Source organism: Lolium rigidum, chromosome 1 (assembly GCF_022539505.1).
Source record: "Lolium rigidum isolate FL_2022 chromosome 1, APGP_CSIRO_Lrig_0.1, whole genome shotgun sequence".
In the NCBI taxonomy this organism is placed as follows: domain Eukaryota; kingdom Viridiplantae; phylum Streptophyta; class Magnoliopsida; order Poales; family Poaceae; genus Lolium; species Lolium rigidum.
In genome coordinates, this window is record NC_061508.1 from 228873506 (window position 1) to 228898187 (window position 24682).

General features: G+C 43.1%; 3 protein-coding genes across 3 annotated transcripts; 2 read left to right on the forward strand and 1 right to left on the reverse strand.

The window, feature by feature from the left end:
* Positions 1 to 4928: 4928 nt before the first annotated feature.
* On the forward strand, positions 4929 to 8951 carry LOC124691071. Its single transcript, XM_047224356.1, has 3 exons — positions 4929 to 5231; positions 7884 to 7998; positions 8620 to 8951. The coding sequence occupies exons 1-3, from the start codon at positions 4989 to 4991 to the stop codon at positions 8691 to 8693; spliced, it is 432 nt and encodes a 143-aa protein (XP_047080312.1). The 5' UTR covers positions 4929 to 4988; the 3' UTR covers positions 8694 to 8951.
* Positions 8952 to 12890: 3939 nt separating this feature from the next.
* Positions 12891 to 14805, forward strand: LOC124683269 (MADS-box transcription factor 26). Its single transcript, XM_047217823.1, has 7 exons — positions 12891 to 13199; positions 13276 to 13357; positions 13523 to 13584; positions 13924 to 14026; positions 14102 to 14143; positions 14231 to 14272; positions 14385 to 14805. The coding sequence occupies exons 1-7, from the start codon at positions 13018 to 13020 to the stop codon at positions 14544 to 14546; spliced, it is 675 nt and encodes a 224-aa protein (XP_047073779.1). The 5' UTR covers positions 12891 to 13017; the 3' UTR covers positions 14547 to 14805.
* A 504-nt stretch (positions 14806 to 15309) lies between these two features.
* LOC124683270 (succinate dehydrogenase subunit 6, mitochondrial) lies at positions 15310 to 17095 on the reverse strand. Its single transcript, XM_047217824.1, has 4 exons — positions 16889 to 17095; positions 16688 to 16790; positions 16442 to 16585; positions 15310 to 15619 (listed from the first exon to the last, which is right to left on the reverse strand). The coding sequence occupies exons 1-4, from the start codon at positions 17051 to 17053 to the stop codon at positions 15606 to 15608; spliced, it is 426 nt and encodes a 141-aa protein (XP_047073780.1). The 5' UTR covers positions 17054 to 17095; the 3' UTR covers positions 15310 to 15605.
* Positions 17096 to 24682: the final 7587 nt, after the last annotated feature.

Here is a 24682-nt window from a genome sequence, read left to right on the forward strand (position 1 = left end):
CATCGGCTTGAGCGGCGGGTCTTGCCGGTACCACCGCCCACCTGCGGCGTACTCCCGGAGCGGATCCGGCGGCGGAAAGCTTGCACTTCAGCCGCCAGGCTTCCTCCACGGTGTCCGGCGAGCGGGATCGCTTCGATCCGCTCGCCGGAGAGGCTCTACTACGGCGGCGGCGGTCCATGCAGGTGGCGGCGGGTGGAATGCGGCGCGGGGGAGCGACTAATTGCTCGCCGGAGTAGGAGGAGGAGGCGGCGGCGCACGGCGGAGCTAGGGTTGCGAGTGAGGGGTTAACCCCTCACTCGCACCTGCGCCCACTATAAGTACGGGGCGACGGGGCCGATTTCCTGGGCTCCGTATTCCGCCGAAACGGGCCGGCCCGAATACGGGGCCTGCTAGATGCCCAAACTCGCTCCGGTCCCGTATCCCGCCGGAATTTTACGGGGTGAGCGGGTTATACGGGGTCTGTTAGACATGTTCTTAGTTATATGTCCCTAGCACGTCGAGCAATTGTCGTCGGACTCGATCTATACTGCCATGATTATTTATGGGGATCTTCACTGTCATGTGCGCATCGTCGACGCACGTTAGGGAAACATTAGTTTAGGATAGAGACTTCACCGGCCCCTTCACTTAATTAACATTGGTACACTGTGTCTTGGCGAGTCGGGGTACGTGTACGTTGGAGAGATATACCAGCCAGTTGTGCCCAAAAAATGTCTATGTAATTCGTGTCTATTTTGTTTGTTCGAATATATCTTCTTCTTTCATGCTTTCTTCATTTCATAATTCTTGTTGTAGTTTTAATTTGAATTTAAACTAAAACTGTACGATAAGAATTATGGAACACAGTGAGTAAAAGAAAATGTACTCAGGTTGGCATTGAGATGGATCGCGATAATCTAGTTTCCCAACTAGCTATTGCTTTTTCATTTGCAAACCAGTTTTTGCATGCTTTTCATCATCATTTTTCCACATCATATCGTTAAAAATACAGCCCATAATCGGGAGAAGACACAAAGGATGCTTGCAATATCTACAACATAAAATTTGTGTAGTAGGCATGATCTGGGAAAAAGAGGTCTCCCGTGTCGATGCCCCAGGCGACACCGGAGGCGACTACGCCGCACCTTCCAGGTCTCCCCGCGCCCCTCCGCTCGCCGCCGGCCATACGTCGCGGTAGCGGCGGGCCCCCCGCTGCCGAAGGTGACGGGGCAGATTTTCTTTTTGTTGGTGGCTCCGGGGGTCGTCGGGTGCGCCTGGGGTGGCGGTTGGGTGTGGCTATGGTGGTGGCGGTGTGCCACGGTTCCAGGAAAGGTGGCGCGCGTGTTTGTGGCAGAGTGAGGTGCTGTTGCGGCTATGCCCATGGTGGACAGCAGTGATGAGAGGTGGAGGGGTCGTTTGCAGCAAGAGGGTGCTGGCGAGCGTTGGGCATGGAATGTCAGTGGTGGCGCAGTTGGTCCATGATCCGGTGGTGGGCGATGCAACACCGGGCTAAGGCCTTGCTCCCGGCCTCTAGCCAGGACAGACGACGGCGACGCTCGTTGGCGCCGCTCTATTCTTGAAGGCGTCGTTGAGATGCTTGCATTCTCCTTCCACTTGGGTGAACTACGGGGGAAACCTCAGATCCCGCCCGGGATCAGACGAGGGTGGCGTCACGCGTCACTCACCCCTTGGGGCCTCGTTCTTGGAGTCGGCACCAATTGGAGAGTCTTGTGGTAGCTGGTGGTGCTCGTTGACGCGACCTCGGTTTGTGGATGTCGGGGCAGCGACACCGAGTGGTTGATGCTTGTGCGTCGAGGCGGCGGCCTCGGGAACCATGGTGGGCAACAGCTTCACGAGGCGGATTTGTTGCTTGCATGGCTTGGGTGATAATCTTGTGTCGCCAGTGCGGTGAGGTTGTCCGCTCGGTCGGCGCGTCTCAGCGGAGGCGGTTTGACGTTTATGTCGGGGCAGCGGCCCCGGATGTTGGTGCGACGACCGTGGTCTGCGAGCGGTTTGCTCTGTGCAGCTTGGGCTACGGGTTGCTGTGTCGTGGGGCGTCGTGGCTCGGAGTGCGAGCGGTGGTATGTCGGGATGGTGGTCCCGGAAGGTGGTGTTGGTGGTCTACGCCGGGCGTGGTGGGGTACTTGGATGTCGGGGTGGCGGCCCCGAGAGCTTGACAGTGTTGAGGATATTGACCTCGTGTCGCGTGGGCGACAAAGTTGATTTGGTGCAGTTCTGTTGGAGTTTCGTCTTCTTCAGCTATGTTGGAGTGTCCCGTGTCTGCTCCCCCCATAGTAGTCACGACGTCTTCTCTCCGGCTTGGTTGGGAGGTTGGCAGGTCTCGGCGAGTGTGTCGTTCGTTGTTTCATCGGTGTGTTTGAGTGGGCTTGTCGTTGTGGCGAGAGTGGGCATGACACTGTGGTGTCATGTTGTATGGTTTTCGTCCGGTTTCTCGCAAATTAACATGACACTTTCTTCTTAATTAATGGATAAGGCAAAGCTTTTGCTTTCGTTTAAAAAAAATTATGTAGTAGAGAAAATATGGGAAATGCATTTTTGCTCATAGGTGTAGATATACCTATATTAAAATGTCAAAAGAATCTGAAACAAATTCTAGCTGTACACCAGCACATTCTATGCCCGCACACAAATTTTCACGAAAGAATAACATTTACTGTGACCTATGTAAAAAACACATTTTCCGTGCTCCAAAATGGCTTCTCGCGAGATATTTATTTATCATTTTTACACATCCCAGAAAAATGTCTTTTCCCAAAACAATTGTGTGTACGGACATAGTATGTCTGGATGTACACCCATGATTTTTTTCAGAAATTTTTGACATATTGAAAAATATTTAAATTGCATTTTTCGTAATAGCTGAATTTGGACCTATGAGCCAAAACACCGTGTCCAGAAAATATACACTATACGATGAATCTAATGAAATGTAGATGTTCATATTTTTTATATATTAAGTCAAAAGAAAAAAACAAAGCTGGAACTTCAAAGAATATGGAAGCGAATGGAGTAATAAAGTTGAATTGTTTGTAAATAAAATTATTGGCGCAACAACACAGTTCATCAGCTAACACCATCCTTGTCGTATAACTATCGAGGTCGAGGCTTTTTCGTCATCGTTTTTCAAATTTTATCATAAAGATACAACCCATAATCGGGTGAAGAAACAAATTAAGGATGTTTGCAATATCTATAACATCAAATTTGTGTAGTATAGAAAATACATTATATGATGAATCCAATGAAATGTAGATGTTAATATATTTATCCATATATTTAGTAAAAAGGAAAAAACCCATGGACCAAAGCTAGAACTTCAAATAATTTGTAAAGGAGGGAGTAATAAAGTTGAATTGTTCATCGACTAAAAACAACCTTACCTTGTAACTATCGAGGTCAAGGATTAAGTGGAACTAGCTACATTTAAAAATGGAAGAAATATGGTATGTACACATCCGAGAGTGGGTGCTAGGGCTCGAAATCTAGGTGGGCAGGAAGGTATCAACACCTCTAGCCATCCGGGCGGAGCCTCTCGGTTCACAACTTGTTGCATTTACAAAATGTAACTTTGTCATACATGTGAGACATCACACCTAGCACAATATTAATCAATGGTTGTGTATGAATTTTTTCTAGTTCCAAGTGAGAATTGGTGTCATCACCATAGAACATCGATTGGCTGCAACGAGGTGCTTCTGAGAGGGCCGCCACCGAAATTAGACCCGGTCTCGCTCTTTGCTAGGTTGGCCTCCTTCCTCGGGATGAAGGCAGAAATTATGTGATTTTCATGTATGTATAGTTATCTAGGGTGCATTGGATCAAGTCTTTGGAACACAATGGATGTGAGGTGGGTTTTGTGGTTGCAGTATCTTTTTTTGCGGTTAAAAGAGGATTTTATTACTCTATAGGGATTACAAACTTGTCGTGGTGAAGCACCTGAAACAAACATGCAGGCACCGATCCATGCCAAATATCAGTTCTACCCTTCGCTCTCGCAAAATTTGCAAGGCAGTGATTAGCAATATTTTGTGTATGATCCATTTTTACAAAAGAAATAATTCTCTCACTCAAAACTAACTCCTTAATATAAGAGATGGGGAATGAAAGTGATGAACGATCATGTGACTTTTCCATGAGTGGATCCAGTAGAGAAGAACAATCCAAGTTCATAAGGATTCTTTTATCGCAACACTGCAAAACCAATGACAAAACTTCAGGCCCAAGATTCAACCTCCAAAGAATCAACACAATGAATCAATTGTTGGTAGGCCGAGAAGATCGCATGTTCTTCTTCATTCATAAGCACCATTCTAGCTTCCTCAGTGTCGTTCCTCTGGTTTGAACGAACCATCACAATTCAGTTTAGCCACCCTCGAGGTGGCCTCGTCCAATACTTGTCTAGAGGCTCCTTCATCTTGGTAGGCTTAGGATCCATCTCTGGACCATAGACTAATGTACCCTTGCCCTTAACACACTCCTTCATAGACTGCTCCTGATTTTTTTTTTAAAGGTTGCTTTAAGATACCCAACAAGGAAACACCTCAAGCCCTCCACCGAAGGCAGAGGTTTCGTGGCTGCGGTCTCGCAGATATGAAAAATTTAGTGAGAAGCATAACCTTTTTTTGGACGGTCAACAAGTGGTGTGGCACATCTACCTTTTTTTAGAAAGTGTGGCACATCTACTTTATGTGTCTTGTGAGTTGTAGACTGATGTTTTTCATTCTATCTAAACACAGACACACACACACACAAACAGCCTTGAAATACTCTTGCTTTCTCTACAAAGACATTCATGAGCCAACTACAGCCCATTGGACTTTCAGAGGAAAGGGCCTATGAAATCCAACAGGGCAACTAAAGTCCACATCTCTCGCTATCCGGCCCACGAGAGCCCAGTCAAAAGCTTTCCCCACCTCATCGTCATCCTCTCCGGTTCCTTCCTCGCAGAAACCAAACCACGCGAGGAGAAGAGATTGAGAGGGACGACGATGGCGAGGAAGAGGAAGGAGCTGCTGTCCTCGGCGCCATGGCGCACGGGGGAGGCGGAGGAGGACGACGAGGCGGCCAGGATGAGCCGCGAGGGCAAGGTCAGCGTCACCAGCAACCCCGGGGAGACGGCCACCATGAACGTGCCGCGCAGCAAGCGCCCCGACCTCGACCTCACCGTCGACGACTTCGAGGAGGACGACATCGACCCCGAGCTGCGCTACTCCTTCCAGCGAAACAGCAGGGTACGGCCAGCCACGCACCAATCTTTTCCTTAGCCCCCTCCCCTCCCCTACCTGTGATGCCCGGTCCTTGTTTCTTGGTGTTGGGCGATACGCTCTAGGTGTTCGGCGGATTGTGAACTTGCGGTGATTTGCAATCGTAATGGAATGAATTTCCGTAGGATCAGTTTTCAAGATTAGGTTAGATACTGTATGCCCTTTCAGACATAGACATACGCCCTGCAAATATCTGAACTCCCATGGCCAGAAATCACAGGGATGTATACAATTTACCCTTACAACGCTGAACAGAGTAATTAAGGAAGAAATAAAGATGATTGGAGTACCAAATTGGTAAATTGCATTGGCTGAAATCATATGCTTGCTTGTTGCCCTCAATCTTGTCAACTCTGGATTTCTGCGATGTCAAGGTTTTCATCATGTATACATAGGAGTATTATTTTCCTCAAGACAGTGTTAAATCAACAAAATTCACTCTCAATTAAGTCAAATAGTTCTTGCCATTGTTACGCACAGATGTGTAGGCCATGTCTGGTATTGTCTACCACTAGTGGCGGACGCATGAAAAATTGGAGGGTGGGCACATCTCAATTTTTTTGTATACTCCCTCAGTTGTGGTAAAAGTTTGCCAAATAAATAATATATAAGGCCAATTGATTGTCAACATTGGAGTTTAATGATCAGTAAGCTAAAAATGCCCGTGCGTTACAATATGTTAAAATATGCCTACAATTTTAGAATCCACTAGTAAAGTTTTTAGCACACATAGATCTTAGGTTTCGTACTTACTTTGATGATATATAATTAAAAATATGTTGTTTCAAGTTTCAACCCAGCTTTTGTCCACAGTACAACATTACACCAAGCCTTTGCAGATATATCAATATGAATTAGCAACATCGTATGATCAGCAAGATTGGACTTGTCAATCAGTAATCTTGCAATTCAACAAAAACGGATCCAAGATGCTGCTGTGTTCCTCTGTCCTTACAACGGACGATGTACCTGTCCTGGAGCAATAAAAAGGAGTTGATAAATTGTTGCAAGCCTAGTGCTGGGTTACTGCTTGTGAGAAGATCGAAGTCCAAATCTTGGTGAACGGGAAGAGATTGGCCGGCTGGAACTGCACTTTAAGCATCACCATAACAGCGAGCTCGCTGTTCCCTGTACCTGTCACCGACCGTGAGGACAGTACCAGGCCCAAATCCACCTTCAACGCCGGCCTGGTGTGGACGGAGCTGATGAGGGCTGACGGGGAAGCCAGGCTGGGGGCCGGAGTCGGAGGGGAGAGCTGGGTGGAGGGGGGCAGCCGCCGGAGCAGAGCTAGGTTGGCCGTTCGGGTCGCTCTCCTTCGCTTGGTCGTTGACAGACAGAAAAGGGCCAGGGAAGCCAAACTGGACCTCTATCTCACAAAACATTAGGGGTATCCCAATTTTGTTCCAAAATTCTGGGTGGGCCGTGGGCCACGCTCCCCCCGGCCCGCCCCCTGCGTCCGCCCATGTCTACCATGTATGGGATTTATTGCAGTTAGAATGAGCATTTATGCTAACTTGTTCATCGTCATAGTCCTCTTACCATCATAACCTGAAAATAGACATGTTGATATTTAGGTTGTTTGCCCCAGCCCTTAAAATGAATATGTGCGCACTCACGGTCTGCTGCTACATAATATATGTAGTTTTCTAGTTTGAACTAGCACCATGGACACCATTAGGATCTGGAAGTCACCAGACGTGGATACCTTCCCAATGGATACCATGTGCTGCTATGTGTAGGTTATGTAACATGAGAGGGTGAAAGATCCACTCACCATTATATTACTTGTCTAGTGCATCGTGCAATCCTGCATGTTCTATGCCATATGGCCAGTGATGGTTATAATAGTGTACTATTTGGCAGCACACAGCAGATGCTAAACCACATATGGTCTTGTGTTCCTTTTTGTGGTGTAGCTAATATTGTTCTTCAGTCTATACCCTCTTCAGAAATTGAAATTGAACAAATAGCTTTTGAATTGTGCTATCACTGTACTATTTATCAACTGATATTGCTTCAAAGAATAAACGTTTTAACTAATACAAAATAAAGGACCAACTGGAAATAGTGTAATAATAGCCCATGGTGATTTATACTCCATCCATACCAAAATATATGGTGTTGCCCATGGTGATTTATACTCCATCCATACCAAAATATATGGTGTTGTCAACGTTTTAAAACTTTGATACTAATACATGCGGAAGTATATGGACTGGGCATGTAATAATCATATTCCTTTATTTTTTCTTCTAAAATACTCTCATAATTTCTTAGGTTTATTAAAAGTGAAAAACGTAGTTAAAATCGTGTGTTGGAGATTGTGAAAAGTCTAGAACACCATAGGGAGTAGTTCCTTTTTTTCGAAAACATGCTTGTCTCTGTTTGAATTATGCATAAGAATTGAGGTTATTTAACCCCTAGAGTGCACTGCACTGGACCGTCAGAGAGATATTGCCTTTCTAGCCGGTAGAAAGATATGTACATGAAGGTGAATAAACAGAAAAACTATCAAAATCCCCCTCATTAAGGACTACTGGTTTTGAAAACAGTGGAACCTTTTACTTTATTCTGTTTTTCATTGGTTAATTATCTGACAAGAAGTCTTTCGCTTTGCAGTTTCTGAAGAGAGTTTTCACTGTGGACACACTTGTCAAGCCTCTTCCTCCTGTGATGGCATACAGTGTCTCCCGGAATGTAAACTTTTTCTTCAAGATCTTCACACAGTTCTGGGGTGAGTATATTTGATAGCAAGATAGTATGTGTTAACGCTGTTAGTTTCCCTTGTTTTGCTCCTCTGATCTGATGCATCTTGTTTTTTAACTGCCATTCGGCTTGCTGTTCCGTACTGTCAATTTGTTACCTAGTTGCCAGAAATTTCATGTTTGTTCGAAATTTAAGTGCAAGGGCTAGTTGATACCTAGTTCTTGATCTCCATACACAACTATAATCCTGATATATGCTAAACTTAGCACGCCATAATGACTGAGCTCTTTGAAGTAACATCCACTTCCCAGGCCCTGGTTTGTTCCTTCCCAGCAAAGATATTGGCTATAGAACAACACTTTTTTTTTCATTTGAAGCCATACTTCATGTATCATTATAGATGTTATTGATATACTTCTCAAATCTCAAGGATGAAGACATACTAACAGCATTTATTTCTTTTTAATTCATTTGATCAATGTTAGCGGATCATTATTATGTTAAGTGTAAGGGCTTCCCAATGGTATTTCAGTCAAAATGGAACGGTTATATGTTAGTTTAAACATTGTAACTTCCTTGTGTACAAGTTCTAATAGGACATCAGCACTTCTTTCCATTCTTGTTAAATGTTGCACCCCATCCCTTGCAGACGAAGAGGGAATTGCTAATGCACAGAGATCCCTTGGACTGGGGAGTGAGGATGGTTCCCGACGGGTTCGCTGATCACCAATGGTTTACTGAGCAAGTTTCTGTAATGGATATCTCGTTGAGCTAGATTCTGGAGGGTTTGTTATACTTCAGAAGAAGGGTGTGATATGTCAAGTTTGGATTCTAGTATTTGTTTCGTGCATTTTCTGCTAGTAAAACTGGCTGTCATATATTCTATTCACAAAGGTCGTCCATCTTTTTTTTTGAACTTAAAATGATAAAGTTAGTGCCTCAATTCACACATTTTGAATCAGATTATAACCCTTAACTGTACCTCGTTGCTTATCAGCATTTTTGGAGTATGCCGGGGTCAATACAGAGAGTGGATTCACAGGGCACATGCCATGAAATATTCACAGTAGGGCGTACCTGTTATAATTTCGAAATACCATCGGCAGTGTCTCTACTCCTGAATAGCAAAGCTACCAGGCCAACAATTATTGGCGATTCATTTGGATCACCCAAAATAACGAATTTATGCGCATGAAAGAACACAACTGATTGGAACAAATGGGCAAGCCCTGCTTCGCAAGCAAAATTGCTGCTGTTCAGGAACTTTCTTTTTCAGTCAAACAAAACAAATCAGATCATGTCATGTCCTTTTTCTCGTGTATATCTGTCTTGGCAGAAAAGCATATTATGTTGTGCACATTTGTTGGACCAGCATGGCTCCCTAACGAGAAACCATAAACTATGCATCTCTAGGGATTTTTCTCCAATCATAGGCAGGCATTTTTTTTTGCTTGGCTCTAACCGATCCTGCGACTTATCAGGCTCTGCATTGGCTGCTTTTGGTGTTCCAAGATTCATGGCCAAAAATGCAAGCAGTGGTCCTGAATGGTTTTGCTCTCCTCTGTTTTTCCGTTTGCATCGCAAAGCTGGCTTTCCAGAGGCGATTGGCTACTGACTTGTAGCCAATTGATCACTTAGTATACTTGCTGTCATGTCTATTATCTAGTACATCCACCATGCATAACAAGGACAAAGGTTAGAGAAAATTCAGCGTGCCATGGCAGACATGAACAAGTGCTTGCACATTGTACCACTAGCATATTTTGTACTACTTTTATTTTTTATGGACTAAGGTTAGCCTAGGATAGTGTAGACTAGGTATAGATTTGTAGTATTTTTATATGTGTTTTGGTGATTGTGTTTCATCCATAATCTCTACCTTAGTGTAGCTACGGCAGTTGAAAAGATGAGAAAAACAACGCAAACACCAGTAGATGGCATATTGTCACATGCATGGTCACATAAAATAAATGTAGATTCATGCCCCTTGCACCAAGGGTTAAAAGGCCAAATACGAAACCTGATACTGGCTAATAACAGTTTAAATGTACCAAATGTTGTCACTCAAACTTTTACAGGAGTAAGTTAAGTAGATAAGTTCTTGTGTGATATTGCTCCATAAGATGCTCTGTTAAACTAGAGCCCTAACTGCAAGAATCTCTGAGGAATTCGTTCATGGATTGGTTCATGCAGCTGCGCATCTCAGTTATGATTTATGAAACAAGCACTAATGCGCTGTTATGATTAAGGCAAAAGTATAATATCTGAGACTGCTATCTTCCCTTTTATTAAGGTAGAATATGAAACAGCAATCTGTAGCCAGGAAGCCACGAGCTCGACTTTCAGGATACGATTAAGCAATAGGTTAATTCAAGGGCAGCTTTAATATGATGATGTTACCTAATATGATTGGCTGGACTTCATTCTTGATTCTCGGTGGTGTCCAGGTACAATAACAATTATTTTGATATGTACATGTTTGAAGGGAGGTCATTTTTTTTCAAAGAGCCAATGTTTTATTCCCTGATTAATTAACGTTGCTAAAATTATTACGTACAAAATGTGCTTTATTTTAGCATCATTTGAAATATATTCCTTAGACAATCTTGTTGCTGATGACTCTTAATTGTATATCTGTAGAGATAGAACGAGAGCCTAGATATGCAAGATTGTTACTATGTTATTTAACGATAGATGTATCAGAAATTTAGCTTGCAACAGCCACCTAATAAGGCCAAAGGAACATGGAGAGAAACTAGCACAATACTCCCTCCTTTTCAAAATAGGATGCCTAAATTTTTTTGGTCAGAGTCAAACTTTTAAAGTTTGATCAATCATATAGAAAAAATATCAACATCTACAATAGCAAATGCACATGATATGAAAATATATTTGATGATAATTCTAACAATATCAATTCGATATTATAAATGTTGACACTTTTTTCTACATAGTTGATCAAACTTTGAAATGTTTGATTTTGACAAAAAACTGTAATTTTGGGAAGGAAATGATTTTGACCAAAAACTTTGAAATGTTTATTAGAGTAATATGTCTCTATCAAAAAAATTAGAGTAATATGTACTTCAAGAAAAAACATTGACCATTAATTTGGTTAACAAAATATGTGATATATGCCACAAAAGTTATACCATTTGATTCATATTCAAAACAAGTTTCTAATGGTATAATTTTTTAGGCATATATCTCATATTTTATGACCAAATTAATGGGCAATTTTGTTTCTCGAAATGCGTATTACCCTAATAAACAGGTATGGAGGGAGTAACATATTCATGACTAGCTAGCCTAGGGGTAAAGTAATAGTGTAGTATACATCTTTAATTACAGAAGCAACATGCTACGTTCATGGATATAGAACACTGCAAAGAGCTAGCATCTAAAAGGTCTCAAGTGTCATAGGCCAAACATGCATGGAGTAGATGACATGACAACAATCTTTCTCTTGAGAATGTCTAATGAGCACTCACTCTCCTTTGCCTTTCATTAATCAAAAGGCAAATTAATTGGAATCTAGTGAAGCTTTATGCCCCAAACCACTAGCATCTAGTATGAAGCATCCCACAAGGAGATGTCTCACCAGGTGGCAGCCTCCCAGAACCCCGCCATTTCACTGATGAATCCACACTGACATCTGGAAAAAATAATTTTTCTTATTGTGTACACTTTTTGTGCAGAAAAATTAGGGACTTTGTGGCGCTTGTTCTCAACCATTGATGTGAAGGTAAGTTCTTAAAGACCAAGCACACAGGTTACATGTAATGCTGGTGAAGTTCTTGCAATCTGAATCATATGAGAGATAGTGGGCTTCTTAAGTCTCACCAGTCTCCAGAATTCAAATAGATCTGTATATCTTGAAAACCAAGTGCATTCATTTAATTTTTAGAACCACTTCTCCTTTATTTTCAGCGCGTAGTGTGAAAATTTAAGGAGCCACTTTATGTTCATGTCAGGATGTATTTTCGACGAGGAAACATCATTTTCCTCAATAAGGTACTATATATTCTCATTCAGAAAACACAACTTTCATGTGTTCGCAAGCTCACCGTGTATGAAGCTCGTGTATGTGCGTGCCAGAAAGAAAATATTTAGCGGGGGATATGGATGAGAATTTTCAGAGCACTAACAAGAGAGGTGTTTTAAACTGCAAATTGTTGGGTACAGATGCTTTGTCCACCAAAAGAGACAGAAAAGAAGGGTTATTGACATGACACCAAATGAGCATCCGGTTTTGATTAAGCTAGTAAAGCTAGCTATCTTTATAACAAGACATATAGTCGTAAAGCAAATAGAGGAGGAATTCATAGCCATTAGCCGCCCAATGTTGCGGCGAAAAGGGCCAGCAAAATTGTTCTAGGAACAACAGTAAAATCACAATATATCTAGCTGTCCATTGACAATATTTTTGTTTCATCTTGTATTCTTGTGGGTTGGCATCTGATCTTCTTTTTCTTTTGTGAAATTTCACTAGTTACATCTGAAACCTGATTGTCGCCATATATTTTGTGTGCCCATTTTGAGTTGGTTCATCTGGCTTATCTGGTCCCATCGACTACCAGACACAACAGATGTACCATGCCATGAACCGTCACGTGTCCCAACTTCACGAACACGGCATAATGGGTATAGACACGGCATGAGTCAAGTGTTTAATTCTCAGACAAGAGGGTAGTCGCAGAGACAATCATATTGGCCAAGTGTTTGCAATGGTTTTGTGCATATATTATATTATGAAACGTTCGCAAGCCTCAAACACTGGCAGGAGGACGATGTACATGGACGGGTCTCGAAGGCAACCATTATTATTGTCGGAGATGCGACGAGGGGGCTAGGGAATTGGTTCCTGCGCCCACTATATAAGCGGCATCTCTAGCCACACCTGTGGTTTAACCAGGACAGGAGTCTCACATAGAGAGAGCTGCAAGGGTGCAACCGCAACAACCTCGAAGCTAGTCCAAACTAGTGGAAGGTTGTGTGCAATCCATCATCTATCAAGTATCCTTCAAACATCCATCCATCATCATCCATGGCGAGAGGCAAGGTCCAGCTCCGTCGCATCGAGAACCCTGTCCACCGCCAGGTCACCTTCTGCAAGCGCCGCGCCGGCCTGCTCAAGAAGGCCAGGGAGCTCTCCGTCCTCTGCGACGCCGACATCGGCATCATCGTCTTCTCCTCCCATGGCAAGCTCTACGACCTCGCCACCACCGGGTAGGACATATACCTTTCAGTTTGATCGAGTGATTGCTTCTTCAACCACCAGCTCATTTGTTGATCTTGTGAGCAGAACCATGGATGGGCTGATCGAGAGGTACAAGAGTGTCAGTGGAGAAGGAATGAGCGCCGATGGCAGCAGCGACCAGAGAATGGTTAGTTTACTCTCTTCCTTTTCTAATCGCTTTCCTAATCACCATGTATCAAGTTTAGCCACATGTGAGGCTTACAAGTGGAGTCCTCGGGCCACATGTCAGTGACACATCTATTATACAGCACAGTTCCGCATAAGTTTAAAGCTTGACCATTTATTTCACTAGGACCCAAAGCAGGAGGCAATGGTGCTGAAACAAGAAATAGATCTGCTGCAGAAGGGGCTGAGGTATTCCCATTTTTCTTCAATTTGCTACAAGTCACATTCTGATATACCAAAATAAAAACCACAATAGCTCACATAATGAGATGAAATGATGCATCTTTCCAGTATGTGTAGTTTGATTTCCGAAATCCCGGTTTACTTGCACAAGCCAACATTGATTCAATTAGGCCTCCATAAGACCATAACGATAGTCTATGCAACTCACTGAATCATTTCAAAACGCCCCCACTCCACAGACTAAAATAAACTACTCAAAGAAAACGCTGTAACGTAACATAGTTTTCGTTTATCTTACTTCGGTAAATGGACAGTTGGTCTTGACAAAATAGAAAATCATGGCAGGTACATTTACGGAAACAGGGCAAATGAGCACATGAGTGTTGAAGAGCTGAATGCCCTGGAAAGGTACTTGGAGATATGGATGTTCAACATCCGCTCCGCAAAGGTAACTGGCAGGAAGCCTATAAATTATAGATGGAGAAAGTATTTTGGGTACCACTAAAACTTTCTTGTCTAACAGATGCAGATAATGATTCAAGAGATCCAAGCACTGAAGAGCAAGGCAAGTCAAGTACAATAGTTCAAATCTATAAATAGCCAAAAACCATTGACAACTTGCTGAAAATATAGTTTGATTCCATATATGCAGGAAGGCATGTTGAAGGCAGCTAACGAAATTCTCCAGGAAAAGGTACCAATTCTATATTGACATGAAACTGCAAACTAGATTTTGTAGACGCAAAACTTGTGTGATGCCATGCAAGGAAGCAAGCTGATACCATTCGATGTGTTCCTGCTTGCAGATAGTAGAACAGCATGGACTGATCGACGTAGGCATGACTATAGCAGATCAGCAGAATGGGCATTTTAGTACATTCCCACTGATAGAAGAGATCACTAACCCACTGACTATACTGAGTGGCTATTCTACTTGTAGGGGCTCAGAGATGGGCTATTCCTTCTGATGGTAATAAAGCCCTGAGGGATTATTTGTGTTGATTATTAGTGTGTAATATGGTTAATACTTAACAGCGCCAGTGTTAAGGTTTGCTGTGGTACTACTTTGTAATTTGTATAGGCCATATTCCCTCAGGAGTGCCCTTAAGGCCTTAAGTATTGTATTGCCTTGAGTTGTTGTGCTTTGATATTCCCTAAAGAACTCTTGAGGAGCTCTCATGTATGCAATGTCAAATAATTAAGAACTCTGTTTGCGTGTTACTTCAAGCATTGGCATGTTGCTAACTTACTATCCCTCGAGTAATTTATTTTTACATGTTCATGATATTTGTTTGGTGAATGATCTCAGTTTGCTTGATTAAGCAAATATGACGTGCAAACAAAAATTGTAAGCAGCAAGAAACCATCTAAACTAAGTGCCAAGAGCAACATCTCAATGTTCTCTACTAGTTGCATAACAAGGATAAATGAAGCAGCAGCAGAGTTAGAAAACAATCGTCTAAACTGAGTACCAGTACATCTGCCTGAACTATTGTTGATACCAACTCCATATGAGATACTGATACAATATAGTCTCAAAGGTAAATAAATGCAAGTGACACTTACAGTATGACATAGCATCAAAATAATGGCCCAAAGAAATATGCAGTTATTAGGTCAGTAAAGCTTACTCTAGAATTCTCTTATCCGATATGGAATCACAATCACTTGCATTCACAGGCTTCAAGATCAAGGCTCATATGCATATTGGAAATCTGACTGGAAACAGTCTTGAAGAAAGTATGCATTCCAAATATTATTTTTCAGGTCATTGAATAATTACAAGCTGCAAAGTAATCATTTGATAACAGATAGACTGGAACTGTGCGAACATGACATTGTAGGGAACTGAGAGCAAACTCATTACAGAGAAAATAAAATACATTGTCCAGTTGATTGCCACAACCAATACGCATCTTATTAGAAAAAGACTAGGAAGTAAAAAACTACGAATCCCACACTGGAGACATCATTGTCTTGTCAAGCCAGTATGCTCAAACATGCATACGCTTATGCTTTACTCTTGTTCAGTTCTTCTGGCCTGGATAACACAAGAACAACATACCCAGCAAGGTTAGAATAGATCAGGAAATCACTGGTCTCGAAAGTAAGTAGAATATTTTCATGCAGGCCATCCTTTCAATGGTGTGTTAACTAGTACTGCGCAAATGAACAATATTTCATCCTAAACCTTAATACTCCTAATTTATGATACTCCAGCAGTGTTGATGTAAAGATCTCTTAGATTTCCAATATAGCATATTGGAGTATATATCTAAGAGATCTTTACATCAGCACTGCTGGAGATACTATCATATAATGTTCCGAGAGAGACAAATAGAAATATGCAGAACTAAATGAAACACCCTCGTACCATCACTCAGCTACAATCACACTACCAGTCACTAGCGGATAATTATATAAGACAGCTAATGGAAGTACATGGTAAAACCCAATGAGACATTGTACATTTGTACTGCAGTTGTATGCAGACACTTACTGTGACAAATTGCCGCACTTCACTACAAGAAACATGTCAACCTAAATGAAACACTGATGCATTAACTTGGCTACTATCAGACATATGCTGACAAGTATCATCATGCTGAAGTTGGCAAAACCACATCTTGTATTTCTATCAACACAACATAATCACAGGCCAGAATCCTGAAGCCACTCAATTGTCACATTATCAATGTCCCTTAGTCACAACGTTTACACATGAACCACTGGAATCACTATCATAAGTTCTCTTACAAAGTGGAGTATAGTAATAAGTATGTAACACAGCACATGTTGCCTTTCGGAACTGAATTACAACATGGAGAATAAACAGAAGTAGTAGTATATGAAGATAACACACCTGAGACCTTGTCCTCCCACCAGTAGATGAACCTGAGGTTGGCCCCCTGCTTGTCCATCTTGTAGAGCTGGTACCAGTGCTCGGCCACCTCCGATCCGAGCACGGCGCCGGTGAGCGCTCCGAACCCGGTCGCCAGCACGACACCTGCAGGCAGGCAGGACGCGGGCCACGGTCAATCCCCACCACATCTCGATCAACGACGTATGCAAGTCAATAAATCAAGATCGATCGAGATATTTTCCGTACCGTGGGGGCTCTTGGAGTACTTGATGGCGACGCCGCCGAGGTGCGCGGCGCCGACGAGGGCCCCGCCGAGCGCGAACTTCCTGGACTCCCTCAGGGCCTTGAGCTGGAAACGAATCTCGGCGATTTAGAGGGGGAGATAAGCGGAAGGGGAGGAGGATCGGGATCGGGGGATGGAGAGGGCGAGGTAGGGAAGGGAGGTGCCTGGGGGCCGTAGACGGGGTCGGAGGCGATGAACTCGTCGACGTCGGCGTCGGACCACTTGGGGAGGGGCTTGTCGCGGCCGTAGACCTTCTTGAAGTAGTCGAGGAAGGCGAAGTTGCTCGCCCAGTGCTGCTTCACGCCCTCGAAGTGCTCGCTGATCCCCATCGCCGCCGCCGCCGCCGCCGCCGCCGCCGCCGCCGATGCAGTTTTCCCTCGGTCGCTGGTCTGTGCGGATGCGATTCGACGGCGAGCCTGGGTTTCTGGGGAAAAAGGGAAGGGAGGATCGCAACTAATAATAAATGGGCTGGCTATCACTCAGATGGACCAAAATTGGCCTGTTGCCCGGATGGTTCATGGGCCGCATGTGATATTTGGTCTGGGCTTACAAATGGTGGCTCATAAAACTGTTGTGCTACGCTTTGGTTGCCCAATTTTTTTTTTTATCCTGAACTACATTTCTTTTTGTTTACAGTTCCTAAGAAATGTATTTTTTCCATAAATAACACCTATCAAACAATTTCTAAAGGACGGCATTGAAAGAAGTATATGACAGTACAAGGCACCACAAGAAAAACGAAAGTTACAACGAAATATTTGAGATGTCTCTGATCAGGGATAAGGGATGTGTTAGGGTATAATTTTGTCAAACGAAAGGTAAAAACGAGAATTATGTGGCGGGAACTTGAGAATTCCAGTGTGCCGGTGTGTCATCATGCAAACCACACGATCATAGGAACCGACGACACATCAAAATCCACACGATTGGTCTCGAAGGAAAAGATCTCAACTGTGTGACCGTTGGTATGTTGCAGCAACCTTGGGTCCCGAGGATGTGTGGCAAAGTCAGGATTTCTCAAAAAGTGTGGTCAATCAGGATTACAAAATCAAAGTTTTTTTTTTCTAAAGAAGAGATATACAAGGCTTAGAACTACTCAAAATTAGAAGAAAAAACACCAACACACGCTTGATGCGCGGCTCAACGGGCTTGAGCCTTATTTCCGCACCTGCTGGGATGACTATGAGTGTGGTGAGGATGAAGACAATTGGGTGTCGACATAAGCATTGCTAATTCGCTATTCTCTAAAATTTATGTCCATCTCAGTCACCTAAATAGCTTAACACTTGATCTAAAATAGTGCATTATTTTGATTGTACATAATATTAGCAAAACATAACGACATTCTTGGGATGTACTCCCTCTGTTTTTGTTTACTCGTGCTCTAAATCTATTTAAATTTAAAGTTTATAAAGTTTTTCCAAAAATATATGAAAAATATCAAACTTTATTATACAAAATGCATATAATATGAAAATATACTTGGAACTTTACAAATTTTAACTTTAACTAAACCTAGAGCACAAGGTAATTGTGACTATATTGCGATATGCATATGGAGTCAGATGATAAAGATGGTTGAATGTTAATCCAACGACTTGATAATAATATCACTACATACAAACTGACATTAAACAAATTTGCACATTAATCAACCTGTCTATGGGTATAGAAGATGATTGAGATTGGTAAACCATTTTTTCTGTTGACTCATAAATACCGCCCCTCCATAAACTACAGAACGTATGGGGACTTCAGTTTAAACTCACACGTCTTATATTTAAGAGCAAAGCTAAGAACCATTGGGCTTGGGACCCCTTGCACCCCTCGCGACAAGGAACTCTTTGTGATGGCTATAAAGATTAATATTGGAAATGTACTGAAGGAACTCTTTTGGGAGGGCCCATGGCTGATGGCTTGATGGAAGACGTTTCAAAGATATTGTTCCTCTCATTTTTAAATGCTCAAAAAGAAAGAGGTGTTCCAAATCAACACTCAAGATGGTCTCACTCTTTATCACATTGTTTGATTTGCCAACCTTCCGGAGATTCTTCAGGTGGTGCATTCGGACCCCAACATGCCAAACTCAATTTCTTGAAAGTTCACGAATGATGGATGCTACTCGTCTAGACCGGCCTACAAAATGCAATTTTGGGTCACCATAAATCTTCCACGCCATCTCTTGTTTGGAGGAGTGAATAGCATAAAACCACCACATTGGTGGCAAAATTTACGAAAGACCACCACTTTTGGTTTGCGGGACAAAAAACCGCCACATTTGAGTTGGTTTTTTGCCGAACACCCAAATGACGAGTTTGCAACGAATTGACACTGAATCTGCCCATCCGACCCCACCAACTGTGCTGACGTGTCAAAACATTGACGGGAGGAGAAAACGGCCATTGCCGTTGCCGGTCGGACGTGGGCCCCGCCGCGCGCCCATATAGGGTTAGGGTTGGGACGGTCGGGACGGTCAGCGCCTCTGTCTCTCCTTTCGAACACGGATGGCGGCGTTCACTGCTGACTCGGAGGATGGCGGCGGTGGCGGCAGCGCCGCCGCAGGCGGCGGTGGCAGCGCAGGCGGCTGTGGCGTCGCACGCGAGGACGTGGCCGCGGTGGGGTAGCCGTCGCCGGAGCAGAAAGCAGCCACCGCTTTTGCGAGAGCCGTGGTCGCTTCACCCTGCAAGACCAGCCACCGGTGGGCGTCAAGGTTCGGCGGCGGCGTCGAGTAAGCTCACTCCTCTCTCCCCTCCCCTGCCACCGGTGTTGTAGATTCTTTGCACTAGGCATGATAGGCGTCGAGTAAGCTCAGTTGTCATCTCTGTCTTGATAATATGAACAACTATTTGCAGTTTGGATGATGATATCTGGGAGATTAGATTTCATTTTAGTGGTGAAGATAATTTAGAGAGGACTATTAGCGGTGTCGGACATCACCGTGTTGAATTTGCTAGCTCCGGTAGAACAACGTGGCTATGGCATCGAGACTACATGTACTATGTTAAAGAAAGAGGCAAAGGGAAGGAAGGAATGGAGGTAGTTGATAGCATGGCAAAGGTACATGAAATGCTTGAGCTTTATGACAGGTGAGAAGGTACTCAATATAACAGATGGTGAAGGACAAAGCGTAATGGCCAATTGGTTTGAACAGAGAAGATGTTGAAGCTACAAATCTAGTTGATGTCCCTCGTTGTGTTGTCGGATAACAAGTCGGGGGTCAATTTCATGGCAAAGGAAGTGGAGGAGGTGTATCCAGTGGCAATAGACTACGAGTGATGTTGTGTACATTGGTACACAACACGACAGACACCATGAATAAAGGGAAGGGACAAGAGGTTGCTGAATCGGATCAAGATGAAGACTTGGAAGATGGATATGACGAGTGATAAGGAGGTAAATGATAACGAGGTTGGTGAATATGAGGCTGAGTACATGTACTATGATGGTGAGTACGGACCTGAACTAGCAAGCAGCTGAGAGGGAGGCAGCTATTGAAGCAGATTTGGAGCTAATGAGGGAGTTTAGGAAGAAGAGGCATGCAGCACAAAATGCGGAGAATGAAGAAATAATGGAGAAGTCTGCAAAAATGAAAGAACAGAAGGCTGACCCATTTCTTCATTTTGAAGGTGACACCGATGTTGAAGAGATATTTGAACCGGAGGAAGATTCAGAGGTTGAGGAAATTACAGAGAAAATCATCCCACTGAAGAACAAGGCAGCAAAGTGTGGTCCTACTAGTAGCTCACATCATGAGGTGGTTAAATTTGAAGAAGGAAATTATTTCATGCCCACATCTGATGAGGAGAGTAGCCTTGATGAGGTTGCAGACAGTGATGATGATGGGTTTGTGTCAAAATTTGTATCTGCCAGTGGAAGGAAGAGGAGACTGAAGAAAATGAAGAAAAGAGTTTGGTATGATGAAAACAGGGCAAACCCACATGAACGAGATAGGTATGAAGCTTTGTTTCACCGATGTATACCGAGTTCAGGAGGGCTCTAAGGACATACCACATAGCTCACCTTAGGAACTTTCAGTACTGGAGGAATGGCAGTGATAGAATCATAGTTCTTTGTCCTAGAGCAGATAATGGTTGTCCCTTCTACATCAGTGCCTCAAAGATTGCACATGAGAAGACTTTTTGCATAAGGAAAATTCTAGGAGTTCACACTTGTATTGCCTCTGGACAGCACACAAAGGTAACTATTGATTGGCTAGCCAAACAATCTGAGCAGGCTGTTAGAATTGATCCAAACACAACTGTTGACACACTCATTGACAATGCAAAGCAGAAGTGGGGTGTACCAGCTTCCCAAGAGCAAAGCTTACAGAGCAAGGAAGAAGGCATTTGCTGTTGTTATGGGTGACCGAAGGCACAATACACTAGGTTGAGGGACTATCTTCAAAGTTGTCCTTGACACTAATCCCGGCAAGTAGGTGTATTGTGACAACAAAGAATTTAGTGGAGCATCCTAGCACAAACCCAAGGTTTCATGGGTTATTTTACTGTCTGAATGCATCAAAGGAAGCCTTTCTTAATGGTCTGCAGTGCCCTTCATAGGTAATTATTCTTGTAAATGCATTACTTTTTTCCTAGCAGTAACTTTTCTTTGTTATCTTACCCACACAATGACACAGGGGTAGATGGATGCTTCATTAAATTGAGCACCGGCCAACAAATACTTGCTGCAACAGTAGAGATGGGAACAATAACATTTTCCCTATTGCATTTGGTGTGGTGGACAAGGAAGACACTGCCAGTTGGTTATGGTTTCTGACTCAGCTTAGGTACTGTATTGGGGAGTCTGGAAAATTTGGAATGTACACAATTATTTCGATAGGCAAAAGGTTAGTGCAGTAACATATATTTTGTCTATTACAGTTCATTTCTCTTTCCTTTAAAAGGAAACAAACAGTAACAATTGTTTTGTTCATGTTTGCAGGGACTTCTCAAAGCTGTATCACAAGTGTTCCCACATTCTCCTCATAGGTTCTGTTTGAGGCATATTTATGCCAACTTCCAATCTGCTGGATTCGTGAGGGCCGTAACCGAAGAAGCACATGGATGCAGCTAGTTATTGTTACACAAAACCGGAATTTGACAGAGCAATGGATGCTATGAAGGCAGATTGTGAGGAGGCTTATAATTGGCTCATGCGCATTCCGTAGAGACATGGGCCGTGCATGCTTTTGATACAAACTGCAAAATAGATCTTGTTGTGAACAATATTTCAGAAGTGTTCAACAAAATGATCCTGGATGTGAGGAACAAGCCTATCAGAACAATGCTAGAAGGGCTAAGGAATAAAGTCATGGTAAAGAACAGTGGGACCGAGAGAAGACAGAGAGAGAACCAGATGGGAGATCACTCCACACTATACTGAGAAGTTGGAAGAAGCAAAGAGGTGGTCAAGAGAATGCACTGCAAAGAATTGTGATGTTGACCTGTGGCAGGTTAGCAACAGCAAAAGAAATTGTGCAGTCAACCTGAAGAACCACACTTGCACCTGTAGGAAATGGGATATCACTGGAATACCTTGCAGTCATGCAGTTGCTGCAATTATGAAAGTGAGACAACATCCAGAGGACTATGTACATGAGTTCTTCAAGAAGCCACTGTACAAAGAAGCCTACAAACATGTTGTGTACCCTGTGCCGGTCCAGATGATTGGAAAAAGACTGAGACTGATGACATAGACCCACCTGTTTTCAGAGAGAAGCCAGGAAGGAAACAAGTTAAAAGAAGAAAGGGACAATTTGAAGTTCCAGCACCAAGAGACACCTCTAGGATGGCCAGTATTACTTGCGACAGAATCGCAAGGTTGTTGGCCATAGGTACACTAGTTGCCGAGCACCTCGAAGCCGTAGCCGCAAGTTAGGAAGAATAAGCACCAAGTAAAAATATTTGTATGTTTAAGCCATGTACACTACTTGCTTTTGAACAATATTCACTTAATTTGAATGTTTATAGAGTACAAGGCAAATTGATGAGGCACCTCCACCAGCACCTGCACCTCCAACAGCAAGAGCAGCACCAGCAGCTCCAATAGGCAGAGCAACACCAGCAGCTCCAAGAGGTAGAGCAGCAGCAGCTCCAAGAGGCAGAGCAGCAGCAGCAGCTCCAAGAGGCAGAGGAGCAGCAGCAGCTCCAAGATTTTCTGCACCAAGAACAAGCAGTGCTTCTGCTCCTGATGTCCCAAGGAGGGTTAGTGGAAGGAAGAGACTTCGACGGGTAGGATGAAGGGCTATCCGACAGACTGGGAAGTTTACATATCGCCGGGATCCACCGCCCTCGCTCCCGATGCATAACCCGATGTTTAAGCATGTTTAAGACTCGTTGTCGTTGAATTGGTCCAAACTATGTTGTCATTTCAAATTTGAGACTATGTTGTACTGTATGGGTGAAACTATATATGTGTGCACTCGTTAAGACTATGTTCTAAAATGATGGTCCAAACTATCTTGCTGATCATGTATGTTGTTTCAAAATGTTGCAATTGATGCTCTTAAGATTAAGTTTCAGACTATGTTGGTAGTTGTTGTTGTTATTTACATAACCATAGAGCCTCTCGAGGGTTTTACATAACCATAGAGCCTCTCGAGGGTTTTACATAACCATAGAGCCCCTCGATGATCCAAAATGGTCGACAACTCTCGGACAACCCTCGATGTTTTTCCATAACCCTCGGAAAACCATCGATGCTTCTTAAAAGCACATACATGATCTATATGGGCTAAAATAGTCGATAACCCTCGGAAAACCATCGATGCTTCTTAAAAGCACATACATGATCTATATGGGCTAAAATAGTCGATAACCCTCGGAAAACCATCGATGCTTCTTAAAAGCACATACATGATCTATATTAGCTAAAATAGTCGATAACCCTCGGAAAACCATCGATGCTTCTTAAAAGCACATACATGATCTATATTAGCTAAAATAGTCGATAACCCTCGGAAAACCATCGAGGCTTCTTAAAACATCATACATGATCTATATTAGCTAAAATAGTCGATAACCCTCGGAAAACCATAGAGGCTTCTTAAAACATCATACATGATCTATATTAGCTAAAATAGTCGATAACCCTCGGAAGACCATCGAGGCACATACATGATCTATATGGCCTAAAATAGTCGATAACCCTCGGAAAACCATCGAGGCTGCTTAAAACCACATACATTATCTATATGAGCTAAAATAGTCGATAACCCTCGAAAAATCATCGAGGCTTCTAAAATTTACAGTTAAACACACAGTTAAACACACACAAAGTTATAAACCAACACAAGATTCAACATAACAACATGGGTACATAGAGTTCAATGGAACAGTACTAACTATTCATAATAGGGGTACATGGAGTTCAATACTACAGCACTAACAGTTCATAGGGCTACAAATACTTATTGATAGACAGTACTACATCACTGTCACATCTTCATCGCTCACATATCCGCTTGATCTTGACCAACTTGTCATTCCTAGCACTCGCTCAACTTAAACGGATCAAATAGCCGATACTCTAGCTTCTTCTTCTCTTCCTTCAAGCAACGAAGTTTCTTCCTCCATCGGCTTCATCTTTCTCGTCATCAGCAATCTTGCCCTCTTTCAGCCTTAGCCACTTCATCACGGGCTTTCATCAGCTCATTTTCAAGTTTAGTTTTATTCTCCCTCAACTTTTCCTCATCACTACCATTCATTATCTTGTCATAGTTTGCTTGCATAACCCGCCTCCGAGTATCATTCATAAACTTGGAAACATCCGCCATCGAGCTGGAATACTTCTTCTCCACCTTTATCCTCTCTTCATTCAAATCTTTCACAATCTTGCCATTCTCGGTCTTCTCATCCAGCGAGTGCATTGTGCATGTCATGGTACATTCCCCACGGCTTCAGAGAATGTGTTCTTCATTGGTCGTGGCCACTCATCATCAAGCCAAGAGTGGAAGCCAC

Excerpts from the sequence above, each read along its gene's own strand:
- LOC124691071 (XM_047224356.1), top strand. The coding sequence starts at position 4,989 with ATGGCGAGGAAGAGGAAGGAGCTGCTGTCCTCGGCGCCATGGCGCACG. Across the intron at positions 5,232-7,883 it reads CCTTCCAGCGAAACAGCAGG|TTTCTGAAGAGAGTTTTCAC; the intron begins GTACGGCCAGCC and ends TTCGCTTTGCAG. Across the intron at positions 7,999-8,619 it reads GATCTTCACACAGTTCTGGG|ACGAAGAGGGAATTGCTAAT; the intron begins GTGAGTATATTT and ends CATCCCTTGCAG.
- LOC124683269 (XM_047217823.1), top strand. The coding sequence starts at position 13,018 with ATGGCGAGAGGCAAGGTCCAGCTCCGTCGCATCGAGAACCCTGTCCAC. Across the intron at positions 13,585-13,923 it reads CTGCTGCAGAAGGGGCTGAG|GTACATTTACGGAAACAGGG; the intron begins GTATTCCCATTT and ends AAATCATGGCAG. Across the intron at positions 14,027-14,101 it reads TCAACATCCGCTCCGCAAAG|ATGCAGATAATGATTCAAGA; the intron begins GTAACTGGCAGG and ends CTTGTCTAACAG.
- LOC124683270 (XM_047217824.1), bottom strand. The coding sequence starts at position 17,053 with ATGGGGATCAGCGAGCACTTCGAGGGCGTGAAGCAGCACTGGGCGAGC. Across the intron at positions 16,791-16,888 it reads ACCCCGTCTACGGCCCCCAG|CTCAAGGCCCTGAGGGAGTC; the intron begins GCACCTCCCTTC and ends ATTCGTTTCCAG. Across the intron at positions 16,586-16,687 it reads GTACTCCAAGAGCCCCCACG|GTGTCGTGCTGGCGACCGGG; the intron begins GTACGGAAAATA and ends GCCTGCCTGCAG.